Source organism: Columba livia, chromosome 12 (assembly GCF_036013475.1).
Source record: "Columba livia isolate bColLiv1 breed racing homer chromosome 12, bColLiv1.pat.W.v2, whole genome shotgun sequence".
NCBI classification, from domain to species: domain Eukaryota; kingdom Metazoa; phylum Chordata; class Aves; order Columbiformes; family Columbidae; genus Columba; species Columba livia.
This window is the reverse complement of record NC_088613.1, coordinates 1,884,404-1,912,117: the sequence shown is the minus strand read 5'-3', so window position 1 is coordinate 1,912,117 and position 27,714 is coordinate 1,884,404. Positions and strand designations below refer to the sequence as shown.

The following is a 27,714-nucleotide window of genomic DNA, read 5'->3' as shown; positions in this document are numbered from 1 at the left end:
CCCTGCAGTTTCACACGGGCTGAGTCTCGCTCACGGCCACACGGTTCGGCAGAGCTGGCGTAAGACACCCCAACCCTGCGCCTTCTGCTGAGTAAGCAAAAAGCAAGAGTGCTCCACCTGTCCCATTTCACCCCGGTGCTCTTACTTGGGGAAGATAAAGCGCATGTGAGAGGTGAAGTTGCTTTCGGAACCTCCATCCTGGAGCAAGGAACAGGGGGAATTGCGCACAGCTGGAAGCACAAGCTGTAAAGTCAGCGAAAGAGATATTTAAAGATCATAGAACATGATTTAAACCAGTCTTTGGATGTTGCATTTTTATTATATAGCTTATAACTGCCATTATAATGATGGAGGTACAGTCTTAAAAGAATAGGGAGTGCGAGGATACGCGTTTCTAGATATAAAGAAATGCAACAGCACTACATTAACAATCCACAACAGCATTCATTTCTGCATTCTTCATAACAAAATTGAATTAAAAAAACCCCTCTGAAGTTTAAAACATTTTGTTGGAAGTTCTAAGCAAAAAAAATAAACATGGTTTATAATAAATAAAAATACTTACTTGCTTCCATTGTGTTTTGTCAACTTCACGTTCCTTCTCACAGAAAATGCCAAATGTCTACTCTTTTAAAAGCTTATTGGTAAGATTCAAAGAGCAATTTTTAAAGCCTCAAGCATATGTACTTTTTAAAATAGAGCACAGGTTTTATAAATAGCTAGTTACAGAATAGTTACAATAGAATAGACAAACTAGTAATAAAATGTTGTTTGTAACTGTGTGTTTCCAAGCGATATTTTAAATTCCTGAATCCAAACTGTCTCCAACAGGAGTAACATATTTACATATTAAAACATGTACATTTAGGAAAACATTTCACTCCCACATTATTTCACTTGCACTGTACATTCAAACTGAAAAATCTTTTGGTTCTTCAACAGAAAGCACCTTATGTAATATTTTAAGCACAAGGTAAACATTCCATAAGTCAATGTCGCCCCTTTGGAGGGGGGCGTGTTGCACAGAAAACCTGCTTCCAAAGTCCTGAACTCCGAATCTCTTCACCAGCCACACGTTGCTCAAACACACCATGTACTGAATTCAAGTTCAAAAGACAAGCACAGACAGATTTTTACAAAGAGTAAAACTGGAGTAAAAGGGCCTTTGTGGGTCAGTCGGCCCCGGTGGCTGCTTTTCCTGGCATCTTCACACAAGCCTCTTCCAGCAACGAGGGCAATTTGCTTTCCACCCAGACGAGCGCTGCCTAGGAACCCGCCAGCTGTTAGAGTTGAACACCTTCACCTCAATTCCGGCGTGGTTTATCACAACCGCCTCGCGCCCGTTGGCTCCCGGGCTAACGCTGCTCTGGGGCTCAGCTCCTTCCCCTCTCTAGAGCCTGATCCCAGCTGCACCACGAGCCGCAACCCCGCTCCCCCTCGGCCAGCGTCCCGCTGCTCCTCGTTCCCCCGTTATCACCTCCGCACCGCACTCCGTATCCTGATTTTGAAAAGCAGAGTCTTATTTTGCTCTATCTGGATCCAACGCCAGGTTTCACAGAAAGCTGGAAAAGCCTAGAGAAAACATCTCTGTTGGGAAAGCGTTGGGGATAAGAGCCACTGCAAACATGGAACCTGCGTACAACGCGGACGACTAAAGGTCAAAGCCAAACTGCTCTAAACACACATTCAGAAATAATTTAATAAATTCTTCAAGCTCCTTTATCTACCACCCAGGAATCTAAGCCTATATCACTGTATTTCCTGCAGTCAGAGTGCGATGTCTGTTGTTTACGCGCCATATATACCATAGGCAGCACTGGAATCCCCACGTCTAAGCATCAGCGGATCCACCTTCTGTCCTCACCCATCAGCACAACTCAGCCAAAACCACACAGAATACTCCCCTTTCACCTGCAGAACCCGGCCAAGAACGCCACCGAAAATGAGTGTGGATAAACAAGAAAACGGAAGTCTTTGGGCACAGTTTGCACGGTTGTGAAACACTAAAAACCCATCATAATAACACAATCAAGCAGTTTTTAGGCAACTACCTTCTTTGTAAGAAACAGCTTTGCTGCTGAAAACTGAGAACAACACCTTACGGAATGACTTTACAGAAACGTGTCTCAGCATTTCCCAACACTACAACATATACATATAGCCATAAGCTAATTAAAAAAATAACCCATATTCATGTATAGGTATTAAGAACCTAAATCCTGCAACAGAATATTGTTTCTTAAATCAGTGGCAGCAACAAACGTCGTTGTTCTCCTCACAGCAATATAACAAATACACTGATCTACTAACACCACATTCCACAACACAACTCTTCTGTTTTCACACACTGATATTTTGCTGGTAGTTCTCAAATAAAATGCAAAAGCCATTTACTTAGGACTTTTTACACACACGATCTCTGAACTGACATCTGACTTCCAGTAAGGAACTAGAACATTGCAGAGATGCCTTTACCAAACTCCAATCCGAACACTTCTCCTCTACCAGCACAAAATGGAATTACACATTTACACCATGGACTGTATCTCATAATGTAACTCAGCATTATTGAACCTACTAATTGCTTTAGACAGCTGTCTCAGCAGAGCATTGAAAGAAGCAGGCTTATTAAGTAACAAACAGGTGGCTACTGGATGATGAACACCTTTATTCCTCACTGAGAATAGATCTACTACTAGTGACTTCATGATCTAAACCCACATTTTGATATTTCAGTTCAGTAACAAAGACCGTCTCAATCCACAAAGCCTGGATCTGAACATCCCAAGCAAAGGAGGTTTGGACCAACCCACAGAGCGGATTCTGGACCATCCCTGGTACGCAGCCACTTGTCTTTACAAGTAACTGATGTTAGTGCAGTATCTGACACACAATCAATTCTTTGGTGGTGTTAGATATCTGTAAAGACTGAACTGCAAAGATTTTAAGGGCAGTCTGCACGACACCAGCCCAAACTACCCCGGTTCATTTCAGGAGTGCCAGCAGACATGGGCAGTGAGCACTAACTGCATTGCTGCTGCCTTCTGAGACGCTGGACATTTCGGCTACTACCACATCACATTCACCCCGTGTTCAGATGGCGCAGGAGATTTTGGCTGAGGAGAGCTGGGAATGAAGCAACCTCCCAACCCATCCAACCTTCAGGCAGACAGCGGTGGGAGCAGGAGAGCACGGGGGTGCAGAGTTAACGTGAGGATGGGCTCTGAAAGCAACCCCCAAACCTCGCAGGAATCCAGACCACAAACAGCGAGATGATCTGAGGCCGGGAGTGCTAAAAGCTGGAACCAGATGCTTGTAGAAAGAAAAGGCATTTGAGAGGAACCATTTCTGGTAGAAGGCAGGTTACGGAAACAAGAGGGGCCCCGGGAGGTTTGGAGTAAGGCACATCTATCTGCACACACAAAACTTGAAGTATTTCGCAGATGCAGTAACATAACTTTTTAAACACAGTACTAAGCCTGACTATGCACAAAGTAGCCTATTACAATGCTGGGAAACAAGTCTCTGGTTCCTTTGTTTCCTTAACTATTTTGACATTCTGCCAAAAATATACTATACTGCAAGCTTCTTGGAATGGTAACACAGCCCTGTTAGCGAGCGCTAACGGAGCCTGCACCATTGTTTTGGTAAGACTAGTTTAAAAAAATGACCCTGGATAGTTGCTGCAAAATCTAGCTTTCTACATTAAATAGGAAATACATCTGAAAAGACCTCCAGAATGCACAGGTACCCGCGCACACTTGTAGACAGCTGTTTCGGTTGTCTTTTTTCAAGGCAAGGGGTGAGTCTTTCACAATGCGGTGTCATCATCTTCTCCAAAATCTCCCACCAAAAGTGAATGCTTATCTGGTTCATTAAGAACTACGCTGTTCACTGAGCGCTTGTCTGAAAAGAGAGAATTTATAGAGGCTCTGCTGTAATTGATGATTCGATCCATTAAGCTCAGTTTAGGAGAGCCTGTCCCAGTCTCATCAATTCCAATGTGGACGCTGATTTCCGACGGGCTCTTGTGCCTCATTTGGCCACGGGCTCGGAACTCCAGCTTCTCAGAGCTTGGTTTCTGGTACCTAAGGAAGAACAGAAAGGATGACAATACATCTCAGGTTGAAATAAGTACACTAAAAATGGAAAGAAACTAGCCTACGTGCTATGATCACACACAAGCCAGAGACATTTATAATTTGATTGATGATGCAGTGATGCAAGCTTCAGATTTTGCAAGGCTACTATACAGCCAGACACTGATTCAGTGGTTTATTCAGAGCACAGAAGAACAGGTAAAGCTGAGGAGCATCACTCAGTATTTAACTGCTTCAGTGGTGCTGAGCGTTTGCAAAAAGTATTGGCAAAATGTATCTGGTGAGAGTGGACCACTGTAGCCATCATTTACCACCTCTTCCACTCCTCTTCTGAAACTTCGTGTGTACCATTCCCACCACAGCGCTACGCTGCTCCTAACCGTGGAGGAAGGAACAGGGACACAATGACAAATACGGCCACCTCGTTTAATTACAGCAAAAATCGTCAGTGTGGGGTTTACAGCTGCGTTGTCTGAGAAGCCACAACGCCCTGACACCATTTCTCACCAATACAAAGGCCACTAGGGCATTTTTCAATCCTGAACGCACTTCTGCCTTGTACATTTCCCTCCTCATTAGAAATGACATTTTTTAAGCACTACTGTCTGAAGCGCTTTGGACCACCCGATTCCTCTTCTCAAGCAAGAACAAAACCAACTGCTGCTAAACACAGACCTGCCTGAACTGTTCTTCAAGAAGCCTGGAAATCTGTCACAGTCCCACAACACTTATTTTCTGCCACTCAAAGCAAAAGACTTGGGCTTCAGAGCCAAATTACAAACGATAAAGCTGTTCACACTCACATCTTTAACAGCAGTGAAGAAAGCACAACAGAAACAGAGGAGGCAGCCATTGCTGCAGATCCCATCCAGGGCTGCAAAACCAAACCAACGGGCAGAAAGACACCTAGAAAAAGAAAACAGCAGTGAGTTCAGGGCAGTTACAACAGCGTTATTCATATATTAACACATATGACTTCACATGGACTGTCTGATTTTAGTGGTACTTCAATATGTTAATAAATAGGATCTTAGTTTAGTGTTAATGACAAATATATAATAAATATCCGTGTTCTACCTCAGCTAGAACCTGTAGGTGAATACAGCTGGATGCACCACTTGCAGTGTGAAATTCAGAGGGAGGCGCACAGTGACCACATGGCAGTAAACTGCTTGTTCACAGGAGCAGGCTCATTCCTCAAGTCTTTTATCTTAAAGTTATTTTGATATACCACTGCAAGGTCCCCAGGCAGAGAACTCCACACTTACCAGCAGTCAGAAATAAAGAAAATGGATACTCTTCCACACAACAGTAAATCACTGCAGTCTTCTACTCATTAAGCACAACCCTTTGACTGCAGGGAAACAGTCACATACCAGCAGCTATGGGAACTCCAATGAGATTATAAATTAAAGCAAAGACAAAGTTGATCCGGATCCTTTTCACAGTTTTCCTCGACAAATCTATACTTGCTACCACATCCATCAGATCATCCTGCAAGGTAACATGTTCATTAGAGAAATCAAAGACGGAAAAAAAAGCACAGCGTCATCATACTCCTATTTTAAAGCTAACTACCATACACTGATGTAACACGTAGTTGTTATTCTGCAGGCTGCTCCAGTTTGTCTGCATAGGGCCTGTACAATCGGCACCCATCTTATTCCAGGTGTCACTGTAACCCAAGTAATGTACACAGTACCACACAGTACAGCTTAGACACCAACCACAATTTCTGCCAAGGTGTTGCTGATATGCGGGAAGAAGTGACTATAACCTCAGAGGGACTGTGGTGCGCTACTGAAATATCATTCACATTTCCCAAAGGCCAGGTCACTTTTTCTTCCTTTGCCCACTCTCAGACTTTACCCCCAAATTCGTAGTACCCAGAAAATGAGGAAGTTTCCTCCATAGGATAATTCCCACTACCCGCAGCAAACACGATGAAGACAATCTCTGCTCCAGTTCTCCTGGTTTATGACAGCTGTACACCTCAGCAGTGGCCTGAATCATTCAGGACATCTTGGGCCTTCTAACCCCTCTTATCATCTCATTTTAACTAAGTACTCCTATTTCTTACCTTAATTAGAACCACATCAGCTGCCTCAATGGCTACATCAGTGCCTGTGCCAATAGCGATCCCCACGTTGGCCATCGCGAGAGCTGGAGAGTCATTGATACCATCTCCAACCATGGCCACCCGTTTACCTTCGTCTTGTAATTGTTTCACTTTGGCTACTTTGTGGGAGGGAAGAACCTCTGCAAACACTTTGGTGATGCCAACCTAAAGAGAGAGAAGGACAAAACTCCCCTGCAGCTTTTCTACGAGCTATCAAGGCTCTTGCCTCTCATAATGTGACCAGGAAGGTTCAAACCCATGTTATCACTCACGAGCTAAAGACCAAACCCATCTGATGTGAAAACAGCTCTGAATTCAAAGTTGATGCTGTTTCAATTCGAAAACGCTTTTCTTTAGTTCCCCCCTTATTCTGAGTTGGTTTACATTTCATGTTTCACTACAGACCAGTTCAATGCCAGCCACAAGCGATATCACCATGACAACACCCTTCCTGCATGGGGGTTGTAACAAGCTTCAAACCCAAACTTGTGCATTAATGGAACAGTGTACCTGAGAGGCAATGGACCTTGCTGTTTTGCTGTTGTCACCAGTCATTAGGACAACTTCCAATCCCATACTCTTCAAAGTGTAGACTGCCAGCTCAGCTTCTGGTTTCACAGTATCAGCAATAGCTATCAAGCCACAAAGCACACCTAAAAGAACAGAAAGAAAGAGCATGTTTGTATTAAAGATCTTTATTTTTTGTAATAAAGACTATTTATTCAGTAGGACCACTCCCAGAAACAGTAATATCAACAATAAAAAGCAGAATAAGAACGGGTGTCAGGGCAGCAGTGTTTAAGGCAATACAAAGCATGGTCCAACCAAATAAAGAAATTCCTTCTTCCATCTTCCCCTTTGCTCTCTTTGTAGTCTTTGCATTACGTCCAACTCTCCTTTCCACTAAAAAGGCAGGAAGAGGTCTTCCTCATATGAAAATCTTATAAAACTAGCTAACAGCCTCTTTTTGTGCCATTATTCTGCTTCAGGTATAGTTGCTATGACATGACTACTCATTACTTTCTGTTTAAATAGTTGACAAACCAACCTCTGAATAGAAAAGACAGCGCCGAACTTACCATCGACAGCGGCCAGAACGGCCGTGCGGCCCCTCCGCTCGTGTTCCGTCATGGCTCGATCCACTTCGTTTTTAACAAGGAGGCCGTTTCTGTTCATCCATTCCCGGTTCCCAATGAGAACTGAGTATTTTTGAGAAGTCATAGTGGCTGGAGGAAGAAAATACAACCCTATCATCACATGGAGAACCAGGACACCTCCCTCCACATAATCCTACCCACGTTCTCCCAGTATGCGCCGAAACAGCACTACAGAGAATCCAAACCAAACTAAGTCTTTCTCAGTACTTTCTGCCCTACCGATCTTTTCATGTGTCCTTGACATGAACAACTCTGACATTTCCTCCAAAACGAGTAGTTACCATGTCAGCAGGTCAAGAATCACAGGTTACAGGACAGTAAAGGACCGAGTCCTTTCTCAGAGCTTCTAACTTATGTGTAAGAGCTCAAATAATTGAACGATCTAACAATGAGCTGCTCAGGATTGAAAAATCAGTCAGTGGTGGAAACAGACAGGATTTTGACTAGCAAATGGTAACTTGGGATGAACAAATTAAAAAGAGAGCTGAAAGACAATTCCTGTATGATTTGCCAGTCCCGTATTCAACACGCAGCTTCAAACTGTATTTAATCAATATGTCTTGAGTGGAGCACGAGATAAACTAATGACCAACTGTTTCACATGTGCCTTGACGCAAGCCCAGGTCTCCAGGGCAGAAAACAGCGACCTCGTTCTCAAGGATCCTAAAGACACAAAAGCATGAATTATCCATTTTATTCCATAAACCAGATCTAGCTTACTTGGTAGTTCAGCATCAATAATCAAAGCAGGCTGCACCGATTCGTCTGTATTTTCCTCAATTTTCACAAGCGTCACATTTTTAATATTGTTCTCTTCAACCATTTTATTTTTCCTGTAGAGTAATGCTTCGATATTGGTGACTTTACAACTAATGCCGCAGCCCGGAACCACCTGAAAATCTGTACATGTCCCAAGGGTTTCCGAGTCCAGTTCCTGAAGAAAAAAGACCCAAACTGAGAAACTTTTTCAATATATGAAAGAGTGCCACATTTACAAACCCCACAAAACTCACTCTAACGGGAGAAGAGGAATATTCAATCATCAAAACATAAATGTGAGTATCCAGTGTATCTACTATGGCACTAAGTGATTTATGTGGCTCCACAATTTTCAGCTTTCCCAACTGAACGCATCAATTACTTTCTAAACAACACAAGACTATTCATACACGTTAAATATGGCAAGAAAGTTCACCTATAACATAAGCTACTCTTTTCCTCCATAAATGACGTACCTTTTTGCAGTATTTTGTTATTGCTACTCCAAGAGGATGCTCGCTATTGCTCTCCGCAGTCCCCACGATCGCCAGCATTTTCTTGTGTGGTAGCTGGTTACCCTCCACTAGAAACTTCACCTGCGTCACTTCTGGAGTCCCATGAGTGATAGTGCCTGTTTTGTCAAACACAACCACCTTGACCTGCAGCAAAACAGGGAGGCTTCAATCAGCGAACACAGCTTTAATGTACAGCTTCCTTGGGTGGTTTTATGACATGTACAGATTATACATCAACTCAGTAACACGTACAGATGCACATGGGATGATCTGCTTGGGTGGCAATGGGCAAAACGCCACCCATGGCCGCCTTTAAAGTTCTTTAACAACAACCAAACGCTCCTCACCTTATGCGCCATCTCCAGCGGCTCTCCCCCTTTGATGAGGATGCCGTTCTGGGCGCCCACGCCGGTCCCCACCATCACGGCCGTGGGGGTGGCCAATCCCAGCGAGCAGGGGCAGGCGATGCACAGCACCGTGATGGAGGCTTGGAAGGCAAAGCGGATTATCACCTCGGCCGTGGAAATGCTCTTACTGTAACCCTAGCGACAGAGGTTTGCTTCAGTAATAGAAGAAATCGAACCATAGAAACAACACGTTCAACTACACAGTGCCTTTGTTGTTAAAAAACTCTGCAGATATACAAAGTATTAATGACCAAGATTAACGACCAAGTTCTGTTCTATGCTGCATATATCCATGATCTGTTTTATTTATAGGACATTTTCCTAATTAACGTATCACGTTATGATAACTCCGCTGTAACGTGAAAAAAAGCTACTCTATCAACAATATATACAATAACAAAGAAAGAGGATATGAAGATTGCTTTCCTGGAAACTAATTCTAATGAGAAATGGCCATGAAGCAAGAAACCTGTGATCTAAGCAACACTAAGGTACAAGTCCGGATCCTGATCCTCCTCTGGCATCCGTAATGAATATCGATTTCGAAGGTTAATTCACACAGAGCTACGCTAATGTACTAGAATTGGAGCTCGTGACACAAGGGGCTTATTTGCCCAGAGAAGGGACTGAAATTGGGAAATTTTGATGTTTAGTATTTACTTCTTTTTAACTTTTTTTTAATACTAACTTTAAAGAGTTGATTAATTACTGCAGATTCTCTTGAAGTATAAACGTAGGAGTGATATACTATAAAAATATATCTAATATGAAAAATATAAAACAATATAATATCTATAGTCAGCAACTTCCTGCAAGGATAACTCAGAAAGGGAACCACTGCAGTCTAAGAGCTAACTATTTAAATATTTCAAGTGTTTAAGGAGACTTACTTACCAGAAAGTATTTTTCTACTATTTCAAAATCCACGAACCCAATTATAATCCAGGCCAAAAGGGTGAGCACAGAGACAGCCACAATGCAAGGAACGAAGTAGCCACTGAGTTTGTCTGCAAATTGCTGGATGGGAGCCTGGGAAGGAGAAACACACGTCAGCCCCAGCAACGCGACGCTTACTCTCTTCTGTGCCTTTAGACATAGATGTAACCACAGCTGCTGTTTGCCGCACATCTGGCACACCGCACTTTGTAATTACTTATTTACTTAATAAGACGATGAGACTTGGAGCAACAGACCACATCACGGTCCTTATTCAGCAAGATACTTCACTATGCAACTGCAATTCAAACTTAAACAACTGTAATCACTCTTCGAATGACTTGGCATGCTGAGGACTCACCAGCGAGACTAAAGCCAAAGGTTTAATTTGATAATACTCTACCTTTGAGGTCTGGGCCTCCTCCACGAGTTTAACGATCTGGGAAAGAGTTGTATCGGCTCCAACATGGGTTGCTGAAATCAGCAGTGACCCATTCTGGTTAATAGAACCCGCGATAACTGTATTGCCAGGCTTTTTAGTCACAGGCATCGCTTCACCTAAGGAAAGGTCAACAGCAAACACTCAGGTATATTTTCCAGCAATATTACCATAGCTACCAACTCCTAACATGCAATTAGAAGAATGAGGAGAACATTAGCTTCAATTTTCCTTCTTCAGATTAGTTTAAAAGAAAAGAGAAACATTTTTACATTTGCAAAAAGCAACTGCTTACCAGTGATAAGAGACTCATCTACCATAGAGTGCCCTTCAATAACACGACCATCCACTGGGAATTTGCCTCCTGGGACCACTTTGACAACGTCACCTCGTTGAACCAGTTCCACATCAACTTGCTCTTCACTAGAACGATGTGGTGTTTTAACAAAGAGACCGTTAATTCAACTACCCACGCAAAAGGAGTTGTCACTATACACAAAGCATAATCCCATTGCTTGACATCGTTATTGTATACAAAAATTGCCAGAAGAAAGGCCATTTTAAGGAGCGCTACAAGCATTTTATCGTAATTGTATTTACTTTCCAGTGGGGAAAATCCACTCATTTTCTTGCAAAAACTAACAAGGTTCTAATAAACCAAATTAAAGCAGTGTTAATTTTTCTACATTTTAACACTTACATCTGGCAAATCTGCCAGCAAATCTGAAGTTATTTGCTTCATAGTTATATAGAACGGTAACATTTGTCTGTAAATTAAGCATATTAACAAGAAAGAAGGAACAACATAAAAAGCAAATGACAAAGCAAGATACCTTAAAAGAACGTTATCAGGGCCCAAGGTAACAATAGTAGCTTCAGTAGCTTGTAATGAAATTAGTCTTGCCAGTGCTTCTGATGTTTTACCCTAGAATAATAATTTTCATATTTTTCTGACTATGCTATTGCAAAACAGTCGCTGGGTAAATGACAACGGCATACGTTGCGATTTACCCTATTAAGAAAACACTTGCGGCAAACAGACTTATACCAAGTCATTTCATATTTTTACTAGTGCAGTTACTGAAGGTGATTTTACAACAAAGGTTAAGAAGAACCTAACGAAGCATTTTCAAGGGTTTTTTTTAAAGATATGCAACATTCTGAAATGATTCTTAGTGTCTTGAAGCTCATAGATATCACGGGCTTCCATTTTTCTCACCTTTGCAACGTGCTCCAGCCACCGGCCCAAGGAGATGAAGACGAAGAGCATAGGAGGCGTGTCAAAAAAAGTGACAGGGTTGACTTTTGCTTTCTCGGCCATTGCAACCAGAAGAATAACAAACGAGTAGACGAACGCGATGGAAGTTGCCAGAACTATGAGCACGTCCATGTTTGCAGTTTTGTGCTTCAGTGCTTTGTAGGCCTGGATGTAGAAGTGCCAGCCTCCGAATATCTGCCACAAGAGCATCGGTTGTATTTTACACCCGCATTTGTAACACACAGCAGGAGTGTTTCCGCAAGAAAGGGAGACACCCATTTAATTAGTGTTATTTGCCTTCTCCATCTCATCCTGCACACAATCCGGCTCTAGCCGAGGGCTGTGGTCTCCACCACCTCGGCCCCTGGTACCACTTATTTTGGCCATAACAACCTCAAGAGCATTTTGCATCAGCATTACATTCACTTGTCAAATGTAATTTCTTCATCACCTGCTATTTTGAGTGTTCAAGCCCAACCAGGTAGGAGCTGTGACATTCCCACTCACCTGCACAGGGACGCAGAGTAAGAACGACAGGAAATTCATCACGGACAGTCCTGGCAGGAGCTGGTATTCCAGCGCCATCGAGGCGTGAAGGGCCTCCAGCTCCTCAGCGCTCATGTTGTGATGCGCGTGAGCATCCGAAAGCTGGCTGTCCATAACCATCATGTAGATCATCAGCCCCATGACGGGAATACAGAAAACGAGACTCACGACAAAAGACCTTTTCCACCTCAGATTGAAAAAAGAAAGAAGAAAAATGATTGTTTTGGAGTCAAGTGCTGGATGACATTTTAGCTAGCAATAAAAAATTACCATAAATTTACTGTTGATTAAAAAAGAACCAAAGCTGTTTATGAAATCTGGATACGGTCAGGAACACTTACTGCCGTATTTCCTGTCTGTGATCCAGATGACTAGCAGATCTGTCTTTTTTGACTAATGAAGTAGTGAAACCTAAATCCTGAGGGGGGAAAAAAAAAGGTACAACAATATAAAAGAGAACAGTCAATTTTATATGAGCACAAAGTGCCTTTAAAAGTTATTGCCAGATTACTGATGGTGCCACCCTTACATCTGATTTACTTTATTCACATTTCTGATATAATTGTTAATATTGTTACCTTGCAAAGAAAAGCAATCTGATGTGTAAATCAACCTTTCTAGAACATTGAAATGCTATTCTAAAGTGTGGCTTTCCAAAAGGGTCATTCCTGAAGCACAGTAGTAGGGAAACTGAAGGCAAAATACATAGGTGGTATCTTCAACTCTACCATAGCCTGGCTTTCCTAGTATTTCTGAGTAAAAACTTAGGCAAAGTCATAACAGAGCATTGCTCTTGAGCCAGAACACACGTATTATCTGCAGAAACCTGCACTAAGAACAGCGCAGATGGAAGAAAAGAGAGAGATTTTTTCCCTTTAATGGTATTCTTTTCTGTTTCTGGGGTGTGCAACTTGTCAAAGGACACTGGACATTTCATGAGACTTGGTGCCTTCGTGAAACTCACCTTGATCACTTGTATAACATCTCGAGGACCTATAATCTCAGGGTCATACTTAATGTGTGCTTTGTTGGTCGCAAGAGCTACCGAGCAGTACAAAACCCCGTTAGTCTTCATGAGGGTCGATTCTATTTTGTGTACACAAGAAGCACAGGTCATTCCTCTCACCTGTAAAATAAAGGTTGCTTCCTGTTAGCAAAAATCACAGGTGACTCAGTAAATGCACCTTAAGTAGGAAAAATGCTTATGACTGTCCCGAATTACTTATTGCGTAATTCTGGGGTTCGAGGCAGTGAGATGGGGCGCTCTCGTTAAGGATGACGCGCAGCAGAGACAAGGTCATTAAGCAAAGACAAGGTCATTAAGCAAAGACAAGGTCATTAAGCTCTGCTAAAGCTCTGCTGGCTCTTCATGCTCAGAGCTGGAAATTCCTGCGATGGGCAGAGTAATCAAAACACCACAGGAATATTCTCCGACTTCAGTGCAGCGAGGACAAGATGCAGTTTATGACACACACCTGATGTAGTCCTGGACTTTATTTTGTGTAAATTAAGCTCTACCGTACAATTAACACTTTAAGAAGTAGATGCTTACAAAGGTACATCCAATAGATAAAAGTAACAAAGACGGGGTAGTTGGTTTTAATTACTCGCTTACAACAAGCTCCAGAATTCCATCTCCTTCACCATGGTTTTCCATCACAGTAGCTCCAAAGCCCAGTTCCCGTATGAGCTCCGCAATAGCCGAGGGGTGGATGACCGCGGGGTTGTACCTCACCTCTGCCTTCCCCGCCATCAAGGCAACAAGTATCGAATGGATTCCTAGAAAATATAATGTGTGAGTTGCAGATCACGCTGAAGAAAAGCACCGCGTTTACGGTAACATGATGGCACAACAGCGGTTTACTGAAACTGAGAAAGCTGCCATATCGTAGGTACACATAAAGAAAAACATCATTTTTGGAAAACACATCAACAATGCAACAGAACCACCTCAGCCTAGGTGTGACAGGTGAAAGCATTATTCCACACGAGCTGCATATTTTTAAGTCTAATTACAAATGTTCAACCTATGTTATATAATATGATCTACTTTTAATTAAGTTCTTCTGCAATACAGCTCTGCATATTTTTCTGATCTGCATTTAGCATTTCTAAAAGGCTTTTATTCAAGAGAGAACAGTATGAGAAATGGTTGATCCAACAACGTGCAATCATACTGTCCATTCAGGGAAAAGGATTTCTATTAATCCATTTCCTAGGATGAAAAAAATAAACTCCAGGTTAACTTGGAATACATCCATCTTCTTTACAACAATTAAACACAGTCTACATTAACGACTCTTGATTACATCACAACTATTTGCTTCTGCAAATATAATCATCACCTCACCAGAACACTGACATAGCTTCCTTGACTCACAGAGCTAAAATTAACTTATGGCTCTTTAATCCATGTTAATACTGTCTGTGCCTAGGAGTTCCCTTCCTAACACAGCCATGTATACTTCTGCCTTTAAGTCGCAGACCTGGACACAGCCCTACAGTTCAAAAGATGTTTTTTACTCTCAGGAGGATCCACATTTGAGCGCTGTGCTCTCTCTGGAGCACCCAACCCTGCTGCTGAAGGCTGGAGCAGCAGCGGCGACACTGTTCCCATCCTACAAACCAAGGGCGAGCAGACTGTTCCCACCTGCGAAACCCACCGGCAATGGCGCTTCTCTTGACAACCCACCCATTAAAAACACCCTACAACAGCTAGACGGCTTCTCCAAGAGAAGCATTCAGAAATGTACCAGATCACGCTGACATCTCTCTTACCATCTTCTCTCCTCAAATTTCTCTCAATGTTGGCTACACACGAAGCACACGTCATTCCCGTGACCTGGACGTAGCACTTGGAGACGGCCTTGGTCTCCGGTGCAGCGAGGTGGGCTGGCAACGCTTTGGAGGGAGGTTCGGACTTCTGCGATTCCAGCCGCGCGGGGGGCGAGGGCTGAGCTATGGGCACAGGCAGCTCTGCCTCTGCTGGAAAGGAGATTGCAGTCCGTGACATTAGGAAAAGACACCGCAATGGGGTACGAGCTGGTACTGCACCAGCCACAAACACACGCTGCTGCAAGCTGAGACCAAGAAAGGGTAATTGTACACGCTTGTCAGATTCACCCATCCGCCTGTTAACAACACAAAGGGCTGGGCCACTGATTAACTTACTGATTTGCTACTGTTTTTCCTTTTACTTTCCCTTATTGTATTCATCTGTTCCGTTGGACATCATCTGTCCTCTTCTGTAGGTTGTAAGCGAAACTCCTGCATTGCAACCTTAGTTTTACACACAATCTTATTTACTTAATCTGGGGCACAAAGCTAAATTTGTAAGCATGTGCACGTTTTGTAAGTGAAGCCAGTGTTTTCAACCTTAGGGAAGGGCTCTCAAACTACAGACAACCGCTTCCTACAGCGATTCATGAGATGCTACGTTTATGTAGGAGCAGCATGAAAGGAATTAAATGGGAGCACCCGACCACTCCTTCAGCTATTGCCGTAAAATAGCCCACATATGGTATTTCTCAAAATTCCGTTTTATTGAATCAAGACACGGAGCTTTCACAGAGCTGGTGGAAGGCGGAGGGAAGGGGGACATTATACTGGAGTACCATTCCAACATCAGTATTTGACCTATTTGTATTTCCAGTTCTCAATAATGCTTAATTAATGCAATGTACTAAAGGAAGTGCATGTATATTTAGTTATCTCACTGACAGTGAAGATACAAAGCTTCTCTCGGAAAGCAAAGTATACGCCAACTGCTAAATTTCGTTACGGGTGGCACCAAATCCCAAGCAGAACTGCACAATCCTTTTAAACTTAAAAGTCGAATATGTCATTACCTGACAAAGATGCATCAAATCCCATATCCTCTATTGAGGATCGCAAGTCTTCTGGGGATGTTTGCAGAGGGTCGTATTCTACAGTTCCATTACGATTTGCGAGAGAGACGCGAACAGATTTCACCCCTTCCTTTTGGGACAGGACTCCCTCAATGGACTGCACGCACGAGTTGCAAGTCATTCCCTCGATATTGATCACAACGACCTGAGTGAGCGGCTGGCCGGCGTCCCTCGAAACCGGGGCAGACAACTTCAACGGAGACGCCAGCGCGGGGAAAAGCGCGACGTGCTCACCCTCCTCAGGAAGGCTGACCTTGAACGTCCCCGGAGACACGGCCTCTATGGCTTTTCTCAGCCCATCTATGCCAATTAAGTTTGGGTTATAGCTTATAATAGCAGATTTCTTCTCTAATGAAACAACTACACCTGTTACCGACAGGATTGCTGACAGGGTGCTCTGAATATTGAGGACACACGACGTGCAGTGCATGCCGTCGACCCTGAACACAACTGTCTGTGTGTCGTTCCCGGCGGAGTTCTCTTTGAGCGGAGCGTTGCGGAGCCTCTCCAGGTCAATGGCACCGAGCCTCAGGGCTCGAGGCTGCTTCTTGAAAGATGCTGTGAAACCCGCAGCTTCGATTTGACGCTTTATTTCTTCGGCTGTAATTAGGTGAGGTTGGTAGACAACAGCAGCTTCCTGATTGTCCAGGGACACTGAAAATTAAGCAGTAAAAACAAGCGTGCATTATTGCCCTAAGAATAACAAGCACGTTGCCCTAGGAGCAACAGACCTTGTCAAAGCTTCCCAAGAATGCTTTAAATACCCAGAAATGTAAGTGCAACGGAAAGGAAATTTAATTGGTTTCGTAAATATCAAACAATTTAGATCTCCAACCATTTTTTGTCCAGTACTACAACAATTTTCAGCTCCTCTTTTCCTCAATTTTTTGTTCTTTCCCCAGTACTTATACAAATAGCACTACTACTGCTTACTGAATTTATCCTTTTATCAGGGTCTGTGGCAATATAATTATGCCACAGTTATTCACACAGACAACTTCATACCTGTTCTTGCTTTCACTCCGTTATTTGAAATGACATTAAGAAAAAGTACGTAAAATACATTTTTCTCTGCAACTAGACAACCAGTGAGGCAAAGTCACATCGTAACAATTTATGAACTTGCAGTTTCTGATATGTGTGTGTTACTGAATAGTAAAAAATGATGTGAAGCAAGTTATCTGTGAGAATGAGTTGGTTATGGTAAAGGAAACACCATCCCTTCGGAACGATGAACAGTCATGTCTGTGTTCATCAAGATAACTGTCTTGCCTTTTAGATACAATCACATATATGCCAATGTTTAACTGAACAGAAAATATAAATGAATATTAATTACAATAAGAAAAGAAAGACATCTGGTATTAGAAAGTGATAGAAAAGTGACAGAAATCTCTACAACAGCAGGGTCAGCTTCCGTTTATGTAAAAGCAGGGCAAGGTTTTACCTTTAACGCGCTGGACCCCTTGCAGTTTGCCGATCTTGCCCTCGATGGTGCTGGTGCAGGAGTGGCAGCTCATCCCCTCCACGCGCAGGCGCAGCACGACGCCGCTGGCCGCGCCCCAGCTGGGGTCCTCACCCGCCTCGGGCGCCGAGACACTCAAATCGACCCCCGGCACCATGCGGGTAATCTGCTTGCCGCTTGTAACGGAAGAAACGAAAGTCACCACTGCGGTTTTTTGATCCGAGGACATTTTAACATCCACTATGCCTTTGTTCTTCAGCAGCGCGCTACAAATCTGTTTAGACGTCAGAGCTGACTGAGTAGGAATTGTAAGAAAAACAGTGTCGAGTAAGACAGGTTGTGGGTTTGAATCAGCTAACGTAGCATCGAATCCCATGTTGTCTATCGCTTCCCGCAGCGCTGCTGGACTCTGCACTTTTGAGTCATAAATGATGACTGCGTTCTCATCCTCCAGAGATACCTTGCAAAGGAAAAGAAATAGATGAGCAAACTGTGATACTAGGAGATGAGAACTAAAGAGATGAGACTAGAAATAGCTTTTATTTGCATATATTCATAACACTTGTCCAGTATAATTTTATCCATTGCTACTCACCTTGAAGAGTAAAGCCACACCAACAGCCACCATAAAGTAACTTCTCATCCGTGTCACAACGCAACTAGCAAGAACAGATTGATTCTCCTCCACCGGTTTCAGAATCCTTTACAAGTCTGTCTGGCCACTTTTACTTAGACCAGCATCAACGCACCTAATGAAACCTCCCGAGGCAAACTGTCCTGCCTGACAGTGACCAACCCAATCCAGTCCCAACAGCAAACCAGCCCGCAGGAAAAACCCTAATCACAGGCACAGTTCTGCAGTCAGTAGTAATTACCCTGAGGCTGAAGAAAACACTCTGAGAAAACCCATGGATATCAGTAGCAACGTTCAGTATTTCTAGGCAACTTAAGCACAGGCTGTTAACTTCCAATGAGCAACAAAGTGCATCAGATTTCACAGAACAGGATTTGGGCTTGAAATCTGACAGATGACAAACATTAAAGAAACTGTTTTCCTCTCCCTGTACACTTGGGTGATGCAGAGACATCCTAATTTGGTACTAACCTTTCACGTCAGATGGTACAAATATCCTCAATTTAATTTGCTCCCAACTGACGATATATCAAACACAATTACCGCAGTTTCCAAACGGGAAAGCCGATGCCCGCCAGAGGCCCAACGCATAATCATCCCATTCCATCTTTCCTCTGGGCAAAGGTACAACCAAAAGACCAGAGTCACGATTAAATTAGACCAGCTAAATCACTTTAAGAGCCACCTTTCTTCATTTTTGTCCCAATTATGGGCCTCAGCAGAATTAGCAACATGGACATTTATTGGTTTCATTGCAGTTGGAGGCAAAATAACCTAAAAGCAGCTGTGTTTGTCTGTATTAGTCATCTAACATTCATCTCTCTTGCTGAACTAATTCATAATCACTAAACAAAACTCCGCTTAACTATTCTCAAACACAGATTTTTCTGAGACAAATGATCTGGGTAAATTGAAGTTCTTATGCTGCAATGAGAGTAATTATGAAATGTGACCTTTTCAAAGTTTCTTATAGTCCTATTCTACTCAGACTAAGTTTTTATAACATATTTTCTTGCCAAGAGTAGTATTCAGCTTTGGGATAAAGTATTCATCTTAAAAACTAAAACCAAAACTCTTAATGTTGTCCTTTTAAAAACCTGCTTCATTCCTTATGTAAAAGACACTATGGGATGCACATTGTCTTCAAGCTGAAGGGTGAACGTCCCTTCCTTCCTTCTCCTATCTCAAGTCACCTGTACGCTCTCATATATTAGCTGAAATAATACAAATGCAAGGTTGCCAACATTAAATCTTCTGTTAGAATAAGGGAGAAAGGTGTGGTTCTGAAGTCAGGTTATTTAGGGGTATTTCCAGGCTGCTTTTAGCCTTCATGTGACTTCACGCTGGTGGACACCCAGCAACGTCCCCACTTCAAACACGGTCTGTTCCGCCAGCCCGGGTCCTGGTGTCAGAGCAACGTGTCACCTTAAAGCTCCATTACAGCCGAAGGAAGATGAAAGATGATGCATCTTGTAAATATTACTGCTGTTCACCAAAATTTCTCTGTGCGTACTTGCAAACCTACTGCAGAACGTCACAGCATCATTTCAGAACCTAGATACTAAGTAATTAAACTCGGGAATATTGTGTTGCTGCTATTGTCAGGAATATTCTTTCTAGCACAGATTGGGTCACAAAACTAATAGGAAACTCCCAGCTTTAAAACTGTTTCCATTGTGAAAACTACTGTAAAATGATGTATTGTGCAGGAATAATCAGCTCACTCTCAAATACTCTACAGCCCAATATTTTGCCCATGATAGAAAAATAGTTAAAAATATATTGATATTTCCTCTGAGTTGAGAAAAAAAACCACAACAACAAAAAGGTAACACCAAGCCTACAGTTCTGCTGCTCTTTCTCTCATTTCCTCACTGACAGCAAAAAGAAAAGGAAACTTGTAAGGCTTCAAAGTCCCAGCAACACTGTCCTTTGCCACCTGGATCCCCTACTAATCTTATTTCACAAACCACAACAACACAGCTTTATTTTCCATGGTGAGTCAATTACCACATGATTAACACGACACCTCAAGCCCACAAACACTTCTAACCTGTGCAGGTGATCTCTGCGCAAAGAAAATGCCTTGTGAGCAAATCCTGACGTGTGTTCAATAGGAGGGACAAGCACATCTTGCTTTTTGTACCAGTGTACGTTCTAGGGCTTGTGCTTTATCTTATTTAAAAATGTACTGTTCTTACCTTTTTTTTTGCCTTTTTTTTCCTCTCATTACTTCACAATAGTGAATTAATTGTAAAGCAGAAAATTACTTAAGAGTAACAGGCAATGACTTGGCTCCCACTGCAGTAAAGCATGCACTTGTTTTTCTCTTGTACTAGAAATGCACCAAGGCACTTCTAACATCAGCATCCTCTGGAAAACGTACAGAATATACTGTTTCCGCACATTTTCCTCTCTTAGTGCATACTTTACCATGGTTTCTCATATAAGAACAAGGCTTTGTAAGAAACAGCGATAGCGTTACTTACGTTAACGCGATGGACACCGCTCATCTTCCCCACGTGCTCTTCGATGGTCTGAACGCAGGAACCGCACGTCATCCCCTCCACGCCGATCACTATGGATTTCGCCTCCATTGTGAAGTCCTACTCAAGTCTTCTCATTGCTGTCAGCCAAAAACAACAAGACATTTGTTCTTCCATCATTTCACAAAGACTGAAATCAAACCAGGGGTTGAGCAGGTGATGGACTTGGCCGCTTGTAACTCTAGAAGACGTCAAAGCCTCAACAAAGATGAATGGGAAGGAGAACTTTGGGTGTTTATCCTTATGAATTTTGAAACCTCCACTGTGTGCGAGATGAAACCACAGGGAGAAGCAAATGAGAGAGAGCCCAGCTCGTTGAATGCTACGACAAGAGGCCAGCGGGGAAGCCACACGTGTTGTTCGTGCTTTTCCACACTTCTATCCCATCGATTTTCCTATCCTAGCAAAAACAAGTGATATTGAAACTAGCCCCAAGAGGCGAATCAAGCTTTTTCTACACCTCATTGGGAAAAGTCTAATTTCTGCTCCTCTGAGGATTATTATTATTGCTTACAAAAATAAGCCCAGAAACAAAAAATATAATCGACTGGATGTAAATGAAGTTAACTTATAGAAATAATAGCTAATACAAAGGGCTTCTTTTGTTCAATGCGTAAGCTGTTGAGTAACAGAGGGAAAAGAGTGCAAAAGAAGCCATTTCTAGATTATTTTTTTAACATTTTGAAAATGTGCGTTATTTTTCCAATGCCAGGGGGGCTCGTGACCAGGAGAATGATCAGTCAACTGCTTAATATCTGGCTGCAGGGGAAGCAACAGCGAATTCTGGTGATGAACTGAACAGCTCAAGTTAAGCATGTGCTTAACTCATTGTTTTTCACCCTGTAGACTTATCTGGGAAAATTACATTACATTAAGTATGAATAATGTTTAATAACATGAATTTCTTGCTCCTTGGCGGCATTTCAGAACTGTTCCCTGCTATAGATGGTCTGAAAGTTTCTGATTTTGCTTTGAGACGTGAGAAACTGTGTAAGGACACCAGGCGGGTTCATCACAGAAACACGGACACCCCACTGAGGCACAAAACTAAACACTGAAGCTCAGTCAACAAGACGACAGTAAAAACATCTGAATTAGTGAAGTTTCCGGTAGATTAAATATATATTTTCCCTTTTGTGTGAAGAACCAGGAACACGTTGCGACTTTCCATCAGCCACTGAGCCATGGGTGAATTCTACTCCAATGTCCAGGTCAAAAAAGGAAGTGGAACTATGTCAACACAAAAGATAGCTCGAGAAGCTGATTTTAAAGATTTATTTTCCTAATGCTTCTCCTAAAGTCCTTAAATGACCGGGTAATTCATCTAAACTGCAGCATGAACCTTTGTTTTCTGATAGGCAGTAAGAGTTCTGTTTGAGCGCTACACAGTAAATGACTGGACAAATGAAGAATTAGCACACATTAACGATAAGCACGGCTAACGAGCGGAACATGCAGCAAGGCAGGAGGGAACCTGGTAGTCCTGAGGACTTTGAACACCATGTGCAACAACACAGGGACCTTTTCCACCACCACGACTCGACCTGCAGAGTTACTGCAGATCTCGCTTCTCACCTGTTCTTACAAGATCTGAGTTGTTAGAAACACAGGCACAAGTATTTATAGGTAAATATTCACCCATGACACAAATACAGAACCGCCACACACCAGAATGAGGGATCAGAAGAATGTATTTTAAGCAAACTTCATACGGCAGGTCCTTTCCCAGGCTTCACCTGCACACTCAGAGGTACAATATGGTTTTAAAACCACTATAAAGCTACCCAGGAAAATATGTGCTTTCATCTCATCATATTGAAATACAATCCCTACGGGTTACCTCAGCTCTTCCATAAGGAAGGCTCAGAAAACGGGCAATATTTCTACGCAATACTGTCTCTTCACGTCGGCTACATCGTACTACTGACACCGGATTGAGAAACAGCACATCGACTCTGCACAGCCTCACTGAGACTTCTGCGGGTTTGCCTGGATTCCCAGTGCTCCTGATGCTTGACAGATCTTGTTCTGTGCAGAGCGCAGGGTCAGTACCAGGGCTGTGAGAACACACATCACGTCCCTTTTCCTCCCCTTACAAAACGCCCAGGACGAGGAATTAAACTTAAAAGCCAACACATGCTTACGTCTGAGACAGTGTTCTGCCTTCCTATATTCTATTTAATCTCCAATGCTCTGCCTCCCTCGGGAGTATTTGCTGGTAGAAATACTTCGCCTGAAACTTAAGTATTTTGTCAGAACTTCCTCCCTCTGAAAACATTAAGAAAGGCTCATGACTAAGCAGCCCGAAAAACACTTGTTACACCAATAAATTACGACTAGATACACACAAGAGGTGTACAAATATTGACAATATAATCCCAGGCCTCTTTATATGTGTTAATATTTTACCAAGCTCACCAGGAAATGGATGTGGAAGTTGAAAGATCTCCATGGGGCCATGTAGCAACCCGAGTGTATGACAGTGATGCCTTGAACTTGAACACCCCACTTCCTCGCTCTTGCCTTCCATATACATTTGTTTTCTCCCCCATTTAAAAAAATCCATATAAAATATAGATAAAATAATGCATAAAAAATAATGCATATATACACACATGTATATATATGCATTAGCACAAAAGAGAAGCTGGCTGTGCAGGGGACGGTTATGGCTCTGGTGGGATGCAGCTGAAACACTCCAATCTGACACTTCTGTAACATCTAAAAAGCTTTCAGGTGACAATGTATATTTTATAAGCTGATGCTGAAGATCTCAGTTATTACCACTGACTGCAAGGCAAATGACTACTAATAAATAACTTGTAATTCAAAGTTATCACAGACATTATTTTAAGTGAGACGTCAATGTTTTAGAGAAGAATAATGGGTTTATTCTTAACCAATGCATTGCTCCATCTATAAAGACCTTCATCATCAATTAGTAACGAATTTTAGGATTTGACAATGTGAACAAATGGGAGTGTCCCTCCCTGCCCTTTAATCAAAAGAATTCAGTTCAACTACAGCGGCTGTGGAATATCATCTAGAGTGGCTTCATCTTACAAAGAGACATGGCTTTGAACAGAATGTGAAGAAGCTGTGCTGTTTACTGCTTAATACCTTCAGAAACTCCCATTTTCTGTTCTCTTCCAGCCCTTTTGCCCGTGTTTTGCAGCACACAAGGCAGCGGTATTTCCTTGTTTGTGTATCAACACCATCGATGGAGCAGCAGAGCCCTAGAAATCACCTGGCTCCGCAATAGAGCAGAACCAAGCACGGGAGGGTGCGTGTGGAGGAGCAACGCCCAGCGACGGAATAAAAGATAATTAAAACCAAAATGATATTTGCCAATAGACATAAGTCCAAGTGTGTATTTTCAAGTATGATTTTAGGCTTAACACAAGATAAAATCCAAACATTCACTTTCCTTAAAGAAAGTCAGCTAGTGTTTCTACGAAGCGAATTAAGCAACAGACACAGAAATAGTTTCTAGTTCCAACGGCAATTTCTTCCTATAGAAAGGAAAATTAAGCAGTGATTAGGCACAAAGTGACTGAGAAAGCCAAGATCCATCTCTCTCAAATATTTTTTCTGATTTGCCAACAGTGGCCTTCGTAAGCAAAACATCTGAAGGAAAAGCAGATGTGCTGCACTCAAAGTTAAGTTGTAGCACCGCAATGTGCACCAACGCGCTCTGTGCCTGGTCAGGGTCCGGACACGTACCTGGGGAAGAACACAATGGTTCTGGCCAAGTGTACAGCTTCAGCTTTCACAAAGGCTATAAATATACGTCTATAAGTGTCTTGAATTTATAGCTGCTGAAACTGAGAGAGGTCAAACACCAGAAACACAAACACCAGAACCAGAATGTCAGATATAAACCACAGCCTCTGAATGGCTGAGTCCTGATTTATAGCTTGATGTGGTGATAGCAGCAGAAAGATAAATCACTAACTACGTTAAATGGAAAAAGGGACCTGTCCCTAGAAGTCTTCAAAGAGCCATGAAAAAGAGCAAAAGACAGCAGGAAAGGACAAAGTGTAACATCTCATCCTTGCGCTAACAGAAGTGCTGGAAAATGGGTGACAGGAGATCTGGGCCAATACAAAATAACAAGGTTTTATTACATTCATCAGCAAACAGATACACTGGAAAATATGACTAGATATACGACGCTTAATGGCCAGAGAAACTGCACATCCATGAAATATCTGCCACAGCTACGTGACACTCTGAACAGGTTGCAATTCATGTTGCTCAAGACTTTAACAAGTCTCGCTTGGTCAGCAGACTGTAGAAATTGCTCTGAGGTACTTTATTTCTATATAAAAAAGTACACACTCAAACATCCTACTTGTAACGAGTTTTAAGACACTCGAGACAAATTCTTAATACATCTTTTTACTTGTTCATGTTCTTCCACTACCTCTTCAAATAAGATTTTTGGAGAACATGAATGTTCCCCTGGAGGAATTGTAGCAGATATCAGAAACAGAAAATGACTTACAAACCTTTGTTATGTGAGCACACTGGGGCCAACCGGGCCTCCTCATTCTTGAGCTTAGTCTCAAAATACAAGGCAGAACAATGGTGAATGCATTATGAGTTAAAATTTAAAGGATAAACCAGCAAATAGCATGTAACACTAGCTTTTACTTTCCCAGTTTGCCAGCTTGGAAGCCTTTTCTCTACAACAAAATTAACTACTACTGATTTCTAATCAAACTGCGTTTGCTCTCACCCAGCATGCACCAGCTTTCACATTACCAAACAGAAAAAACCCTATTTCTTGGTCTATTTGCATCCACAAATACAATTCTACAAGTATTTAAGTGCAGAACTACAATCTTCAGTGACGGCATAAAAGATTTTAAGGAACTTTACACTCTCAATAATTACGTGCCATTTCTAGAGCACAGATAGAGGCAACAGTGAAGCTGGGTCTGCTCTTGCCCATTTTAATGAGGTTTTACCCTGAAGCACCACAACTATTTGCCCTTTTCCAGAATGTTTACACTACCCTTTTAACGAAACCATACGGAAAAATGCACTTGTGCACAGAGCGCTGCCATCACAAGGCAGAACACTAAGTAAGATGTTTCAGAGGCAGCTCAGATCTGGAAAAAGGACCTTGTAGAAGAGGCTCAGTGGCCCGTGCATTCAAATTCAAGTCTTTCTCTGATCATCAAGAGCAGAAAAGCTCCTTTTGCAAGTGCACGAGGGAGCGCACACTCACTGTGTACCAGGAGATCCCAGGTGCGGTTGTCCCTGATAAGAACAGCCTGTCACGCTTCTGCTGAGCTCCCGTTTGATACCACTCAACCTTCTGGCACTGGCTGCATCCCAAAGAAACCACAAGAGCGCCGATGGGGCTGCAGCATCAGCGCTCGCCCAGCACTGGGAAAAAGGGAAGAAAAACCAAAACAAAAAGCGGTGGAGCAGGAAATACCGTTTGGGATTTTCGGAGCCGTGTTTTCGATCCAGAGCCCGCGCTAAGTCGTTCTGTTCGAAACGCCGCGTCAGCCCCGTACCCCGCGCTGCTCGCACCCCCAGAGCCCCCCGGGACGAGCCCCCCGGTGCCGTTCGCACCCCCCGCCCCTCCCAAGCGGAGGGACCCGCGGCCGGGCGGCAGCGGCTGTTCCGGGGCCGCGGGGCGCTCGGCAGCGGCGGCGGGACCGGCCCCCCCGCGCCGAGGGGACACGTAGCGGAGCTCCGCACCGCCTTCCCGCGGGAAGCGCCGGGCAAAGCCGCTCTCCGCAGCCACCAGCGGGCCGGCCCCGCCGCCGTGACAACGGGCAGAGGGAGCCGGGACAGCCCCGCAGGAACTGCGTGCTGGCTCCGTCCGCCCTGCGACCGAGGCGGGGGAAGAGGGGAACGCCGCGGCAGGGAGGGGACGAGCAGCAGGACGGCGGCGCCGCAGCGCAGGACCACACTCACCAGAGGCTCCGGCCACGCAGACCCGGCAGCGCCCGGCCGAGGGTCCCGCCTGCTACTCGGCTCCGTGCGACCGCCCCGCCGGGCGGCCCCGCCCCGCTGGCTGCGCCTCACGTGACCGCGGCGCGCCCGGCTCCTCCCGCCCGCTCACGTGACGCGGCGGCGCAGGCGCGGTTGAGGCCGTGGCGGCGGGAGCGCGGCCTGGACCCTTTACAGTCTTCTGTGGCGCTGCGCACCGGGACTCGCGGCCCAGACACAGGATCACAGGATGTCAGGGGTTGAAGGGCCCTGGAAAGCTGATCCAGTGCAATCCCCCCATGGAGCAGGAACACCCAGATGAGGTTACACAGGAAGGTGTCCAGGCGGGTTGGAATGTCTGCACAGAAGGAGACTCCACAACCCCCCTGGGCAGCCTGGGCCAGGCTCTGCCACCCTCACCAGGAACAAGTTGCTTCTCATTTAAGTGGAACCTCCTGTGTTCCAGTTTGCACCCATTGCCCCTTGTCCTGTCACTGGTTGTCACTGAGAAGAGCCTGGCTCCATCCTCCTGACACTCACACCTTATATATTTATAACCATGAATGAGTCCCCCCTCAGTCTCCTCTTGTCCAGCTCCAGAGCCCCAGCTCCCTCAGCCTTTCCTCACACGGGAGATGCTCCACTCCCTTCAGCATCTTGGTGGCTGCGCTGGACTCTCTCCAGCAGTTCCCTGTCCTGCTGGAACTGAGGGGCCACAGCTGGACACAATATTCCAGGTGTACCTTGCAGCGGGCTGGGCGAGGGGTGCAGCACAGGCGCCCAGCGCAGCACCGCGGCTCAGCTCTGCCACCCGAGGCCATTGAGCACAACCTATAGATGGAGTACAACCCATAAATCAGCAGATATAACTACAGATCATTGGATATAACCTGATAATGCTGCTCAAAGCACCACAGTGCTCAACGGTGCTCAAACCGAGCTGGACCTGCTGGTCAAATGTGTGTTTTCACCT

General features: G+C 43.8%; 1 protein-coding gene across 4 annotated transcripts; it reads right to left on the bottom strand.

Annotated features, from left to right (window-relative positions):
* Window positions 1–299: 299 nt before the first annotated feature.
* Window positions 300–26,864, bottom strand: ATP7A (ATPase copper transporting alpha). 4 transcript variants are annotated; one of them, XM_065077398.1, is made up of 24 exons: window positions 26,727–26,860; window positions 26,026–26,186; window positions 20,733–20,869; window positions 17,592–18,069; window positions 16,085–16,798; window positions 15,015–15,221; window positions 13,852–14,015; window positions 13,201–13,362; window positions 12,578–12,654; window positions 12,198–12,423; window positions 11,652–11,885; window positions 11,266–11,357; window positions 10,728–10,855; window positions 10,397–10,551; window positions 9,952–10,086; window positions 8,998–9,192; window positions 8,612–8,794; window positions 8,097–8,310; window positions 7,299–7,445; window positions 6,730–6,872; window positions 6,181–6,384; window positions 5,477–5,594; window positions 4,904–5,006; window positions 300–4,088 (listed from the first exon to the last, which is right to left on the bottom strand). In XM_065077398.1, exons 3-24 carry the CDS (start codon window positions 20,838–20,840, stop codon window positions 3,812–3,814), a joined length of 4,464 nt encoding a protein of 1,487 aa, XP_064933470.1. In that variant the 5' UTR covers window positions 20,841–20,869; window positions 26,026–26,186; window positions 26,727–26,860; the 3' UTR covers window positions 300–3,811. The 4 variants fall into 4 exon arrangements, 3 of the variants coding, with proteins under 3 accessions (XP_064933470.1, XP_064933473.1, XP_064933472.1); XM_065077401.1 differs by having other exon boundaries at window positions 15,015–15,218; XM_065077400.1 differs by lacking the exon at window positions 26,026–26,186 and having other exon boundaries at window positions 26,727–26,864.
* Window positions 26,865–27,714: the final 850 nt, after the last annotated feature.

Coding starts and splice junctions, on each gene's coding strand:
- ATP7A (XM_065077400.1), bottom strand. CDS start 20,840: ATGGAGGCGAAATCCATAGTGATCGGCGTGGAGGGGATGACGTGCGGT. Junction 11,886..12,197: donor TACTCTGCGTCCCTGTGCAG/GTGAGTGGGAAT, acceptor CTCTTGTGGCAG/ATATTCGGAGGCTGGCACTT. Junction 8,795..8,997: donor CGCTGGAGATGGCGCATAAG/GTGAGGAGCGTT, acceptor GTTTTGCTGCAG/GTCAAGGTGGTTGTGTTTGA.